At 35.1% G+C, this 5,264-nt stretch overlaps 1 protein-coding gene across 1 annotated transcript; it reads right to left on the bottom strand.

Annotated features, from left to right (window-relative positions):
• Positions 1 to 2,004: 2,004 nt before the first annotated feature.
• LOC107898120 (laccase-7) lies at positions 2,005 to 5,014 on the bottom strand. Its single transcript, XM_041090725.1, has 6 exons — positions 4,821 to 5,014; positions 4,351 to 4,502; positions 3,659 to 3,903; positions 3,416 to 3,544; positions 2,350 to 3,321; positions 2,005 to 2,246 (listed from the first exon to the last, which is right to left on the bottom strand). Exons 1-6 carry the CDS (start codon positions 4,911 to 4,913, stop codon positions 2,116 to 2,118), a joined length of 1,722 nt encoding a protein of 573 aa, XP_040946659.1. The 5' UTR covers positions 4,914 to 5,014; the 3' UTR covers positions 2,005 to 2,115.
• Positions 5,015 to 5,264: the final 250 nt, after the last annotated feature.

The raw sequence follows: 5,264 nt of genomic DNA, 5'->3' as shown, positions 1-5,264 counted from the left end.
TTCTTGATATATTAGTGAAGGAAAACAAGAAAAAGTGATGGAAAATATTATAGAGAAAATGAATAAGGAAGTTATAAACTTAGTAATCAACATTTTGCACTAAAACAGTTTTGGACAACAGCAGTAGGCTAACTTCAAAAAATCACCATAAATTATGGAAATCGAATTAGAGGATGAAAAAAATATGAAATTAAATCTTATTAAGTCTAGTTTTTCAGATAAGAAATGGTGTAAGTAATGGAATTGTAAATCATGAGATATAATACATTATGTGAGACAATGTCAGAATGAATTCGAGTTCCCCTGTTCTGAATTTGGAAAATTATCAAAAACTGGATAAGAATAATTATGTGCTTAATTTATATGTTTAAAATCAAGAATGAGTCTATTTTCAAGAGAAAAAAACGAGAACGTCATCCGAATACTGTACGAGGAGATAATTAATTTTTAGTGAAGAAGGGTTGGAACTGTCAGACAGCAGAATAAGGATGACTGTAAAGAATAAACTGTACTTATTGGATAAACTAAAAATTCTGAAAATTTTATAGTAAGAAGATATGTTAGTCTAGTTTCAGGGAAAATTAACGGATCTCAATTTGGAGTTATATAGCTGAAGATATAAATAATTTTGTGACAATGACTCAAGTGGACAGCTTTGAATGAACAAATAAATAAATAGTGAAATTATAGATAATGTTACATGTAAGCATGTTATATACATTAAGGATGTGGAATGGAGAGGAGGAGGAAAATATATGATTATTCAACTAGCATGAGTTTTCATTAAAAATGGCTAATTTGCATGTTTTAGGTTCAAAGACTAAATTAAATAACAGTAGTATTTTAAGGGTAAATTTGTAAAAATGTCAAAAATTGACCAAATTGCATGAAATGAATTTTATTATTATTTAAATTAATAAATTGAATGAAATATTAATTTATATCAAGATTGGGTGGAAATTCAAGGAAAATAAAAAATTACCAAAATGTCCCTAAATTTTGGTATTTCTGCAATTTAGTCTGGTAAGTTCGTGTAACTTGAATTATATTCTTAGATGATTGAAATATATATATTGGATTGAGAAATTGATTTGAATTGTGAACATGAGAAATTGTGAATTGAATGAAATGGAAATAAAGCTTTTAATTACATGAGTAAATATCGGGTCTCGTAGGCCCTATTTGTTATGAATATAATATTTCGAGGATATGTTGTAAAGAATTATAAAAGCACGTTAATAATTTAAAAGTTTTAATTCGGATGAAATTTTATAACTCGGTTTAATACGTATGCAAATGTATGTCTTCTAGTAATGCCTCGTACCCTATTCCGGCGTCGAATACGGGTAAGGGGTGTTACAATGTGACATTGTCAGATTCGGTCATAATGTTTAGACCGGGTTTGGGGTGTTACATTATTATAACATTGTAAGTGACACTCTAAAATTATTCCATGTCATCACATAAAAATTTATATAATTTTTTAATTTTCAAGTGATGATGTGCCACAATCTCAAAGTGTCACATCATCAAACTTTTTATATCTTTCAAGTTCAGGGACCAAATGAATTTGGTGATACCAAAGTGGACAAAAAAATACAGATACCAAGATCCTGGCTACCAAGTTAGAAGGCTAAAAATTATATTATCCCTAACAATTTTGTGCTAAAAAATAGATATTTGTACTATTTTTTATTAATAACCTCTTTAAATTTTTTCAATAACTTATGAAAATTGATTTTCATGTTGCCAATTATTTAATACTATTTTTAACATTTTTATTAATAAGGCTTATTAGTAAAAAAAAAAGTCTTCAGTGAAAAAAAAAATCTATTAAGGCCTCAACAAAATTTAAAATCCAATTGAACTCTTAAAGATGAAAAGTTAACCAATGAAGCTCTTCCAAGTAGTGATCACATGTATATCATGTTTACGTGACAAAAATGCAATGTTAGCAAATATGTTTATTAAATTAATTTTGAATTAGGTTTTGAGTTTTACATATATATTAAGTTTAATTTCTTTTTATTTTGAATTTAAAATTTAAGCTATAAGTTTATGTAAACTTGTAAAAAGAAGGTCAGGTGGTAGTTTCATAAATAAAACAAAAAATGTCTAGCATTCTGGAAGATCCGGTGGCGGGGAAGGCAAGGTTGTTTCGGGAGTTGGTCCGTTCTCAACAATGAAGGCAGTGGACAGGCCTAGTGAATTGTGCCCGTCAAAGTGGCAATGCATAAACCAAGCACCTGTCCATTTCAGATACATTAAAAAAATTGAGTTCAAGTTTTAGGTTGACAAAAACTAGTTAAAAAGAATAAAAAATTAAATGATGGATGTTAGAAAATTAACCTGGATTATTAGCTACGAATCTGATGACAGCCCATCCTGCAACAGGTACGCTAACAGTGTTGCGCATTTGGGGGTTGAAAAGATTGTACTTCAGTGTGTCAGTGGCAGGGTTAAAGTTCCCAAACCCTTGCGCCAATACATGGAAATCAAAGCCATGGAGATGCATGGGATGGTTCTCCGCTCCAATAAGAGCTGTGTTCTGCAACACCATCTCCATAGTGGAGTTGAACTTAACCTTGGTGATGCTGGTTCTCTTTGGAGCAAATAGCAGAGGTAGGTCGGCGTTAATACTAGGGTTGGTGAAGTTAAACTGAACCGGGGGATTGGCAGGGAAATCAGTGGTGTACACTCCTCCGACGTTGAAGAAAAAGGCTTGCAACAAAGACAACATAGTAGGTAGCACGAAGGATACATTGTTCATGTTGCCCGAGAGCGCTGCCCCAACAGGTGGACGATCCTGGCAAGATACGTTTGGTGGGCAGACATCGAGCCCCATTCCAATGGTAACAAACATTTTGTGGTCCACATTAAGTGGGACAGGGACCCAGTGAGGCCCACCGACCAAACTGGTAAGTTCGGTGAAAAACTTATGAGCCGTGGGGGTGTCATTGAAAGCCGGTACTACCGGCATTAGCGGCGTTGTTGAAGACCGTGCACCCTGATAGATGATAACACCCCTCGTCGTAGTAGGATTGAACGGTACACCAACTCCAGTGCCACTGCCACTTGCATAATTATTAGCGGTCATGTAATACGACCCAACCGGCTGATCCGCGGTCAGCAAAACGTCAACCGTCTGGCCAGGGGAGATAACCACGATGTCGGTGACATATGGGTTGGTGTAACGAGCGTCAACAGCCACAACAGTCATGTTATGATTGGCTATCTTGTAAAAGAGATGGGAATTGACTGCAGCGTTGATAATACGTAAGAGATAAGTCTTCCCTTGCTCCACCCTATGCTTGTACATTTCTGATAATATAATTAAATTAAGTTAAATTAAACATTGATTGTTACAACATGTGAAGTACGCATGGACAACATAAATCTGTAATCAGTCACTTACGGTTTTGAGAGCATGGATAGAGATCACCGGGCCATCCATTAATTGTATAAGCATTTGAAATGTTAGGACCAATGCCAAGGGCTAGAGCCTGGTTTTCAACATCAACGACATTAGCATTCCACCACTCACCTGCAACCGCATTGCTATTTGTAAGCTAAAATCTTGAGCCAAGAAACATTTATATATCTGATGATAATTAATGAATTCAATGTAATATCTCAGGTTCCCTATAGCCATATATACCTAACAAGATGGGAACTTCCCTGTAGGGCTTTGGGAATGGGTAAGAGTGGCGAGCCCTGGGGTGGATGATGATTGCTCCGTGGACGGTGGCACGGAGAAAGGAGGAATGAGCATGCCAGAAAAGGGTTCCCTCCTGTTTAGTGATTCTGTAGTTGTAGGTATAGTTATTTCCGGGGCGAATTGCACACTGAGTGATCATCTCAGGTCCATCTGACCAGGCACTCATTAACTGAGAAACGCCATGCCTGTTCAAGCAACAAAACCGTCAGCAAATGATTAAATCATAAGAAAGCATATAAATAGAAAAACAGGTTATATATTTAGTATTGGACTTTGGTTAATTAGTACTAAATCATTGGTAGTTGAAGTTGAGCAATCTTTGTATTATATAAAAATGGTTCACATGAATTTTCAAGAAAAAGAAAAAAGAAAAAGTGGATCACATGGGAATAAGATATACGTTTGCTTGCATTTGCTTCCCAAATGATTGACTTGTTCGTGGTTACATGCATCATATTTTAAAAAGATAATTAAAAATGTTGTTTTGAATTAAATAAAACCAGAGGAATGAATCAATAATAATTTCACAAACGAACAAGCAAAATTTGACACTGGAAACAGCTAGCGCTTAGCAGGAAAATTATGTTGGTGAATTTGAGTAAATTCAATTGTAGTTTTCCATGAAGGTTTACCAGTGAATTGTTATTTTGTAAGGTGACATATTAAAGACGTGAATAATCAGTTTGTCACCCTCTCGAACGCGGAGGCTTGGGCCAGGGAAGCTATCATTTACTGCTGTAATCACCTGGCGGTTGCACAACCTAGTAACAGTCAAATTTTTAACCTGCCAACAAATTCAAATTATTAACTTTCCCGATTATCAAACTGTAATGGTCGAAAGCTTATCAAGGAGGTAAATTGAGGAAAGGAAAGTGAAGGGTGTGTTTAAAAAGCCATAGCCTCAAATCAAAGTGCATGGTGTTACAGAGGTAAGATATGTAATGATGGATATTGGGAGGAGTGTGAATATAAAACCATCCTTCTGGTTTCATGCATTTGATTGAGTTGAAATTCAAAACCTTTGAGCCAGCTTGGGATGGTAAAGGAGGGGCTAATTTAATCCATAGAAGAAAAGAAAATGAATAAGAGTAGAATTCATTACATAGAATGAGTGCTCCAATATTGCAGCTGAAACTGTTGTAGCAGCCACCATAAGAAGCAAAGAGGAAGCAAACAAGAAAACAAGGCGCCCCATTTCGCTTGAAGAAATAACAGAGGAAGGTAATGAAAATGCTTTGCTAGGAGTGAGAGGCAAAGGTTGAAGAAGGAGCTTCAATTTATGTAAGAAGTGCGAGGTTCCCTATTGGAACTTTCGTCATATTTCGGCGATAGTTTATTAACTTGAAGAAATCGTTTTTCTTAGAGATAAAAATGTCAACTCAACCCTACACGATAAAAATGATTAAAATATTTAGCGTATCAATTACTTAATAACCTAGACAAAAAGAGTGGGAAAAGATTTTCTGCTTTAGAGTTTCAACAAGAAAACGGTCGTATTTGGCAATAAGCTGATAGCATTGATAACTGAGTGCTAATTATTGGTTGC

The sequence above is a fragment of the Gossypium hirsutum genome, chromosome D04, assembly GCF_007990345.1.
Source record: "Gossypium hirsutum isolate 1008001.06 chromosome D04, Gossypium_hirsutum_v2.1, whole genome shotgun sequence".
Classification (NCBI taxonomy): domain Eukaryota; kingdom Viridiplantae; phylum Streptophyta; class Magnoliopsida; order Malvales; family Malvaceae; genus Gossypium; species Gossypium hirsutum.
The sequence above is the reverse complement of the archived record's forward strand: the minus strand, read 5'-3'. Positions and strand labels throughout refer to the sequence as shown.

Bases quoted from the DNA above. Each gene is read 5' to 3' on its own strand.
- LOC107898120 (XM_041090725.1), bottom strand. From the start codon at position 4,913: ATGGGGCGCCTTGTTTTCTTGTTTGCTTCCTCTTTGCTTCTTATGGTG. The intron at 4,503-4,820 runs GTAATGAATTCT...ATTTGTTGGCAG, and splicing joins TATTGGAGCACTCATTCTAT to GTTAAAAATTTGACTGTTAC. The intron at 3,322-3,415 runs GTAAGTGACTGA...TTATATTATCAG, and splicing joins CTATCCATGCTCTCAAAACC to AAATGTACAAGCATAGGGTG.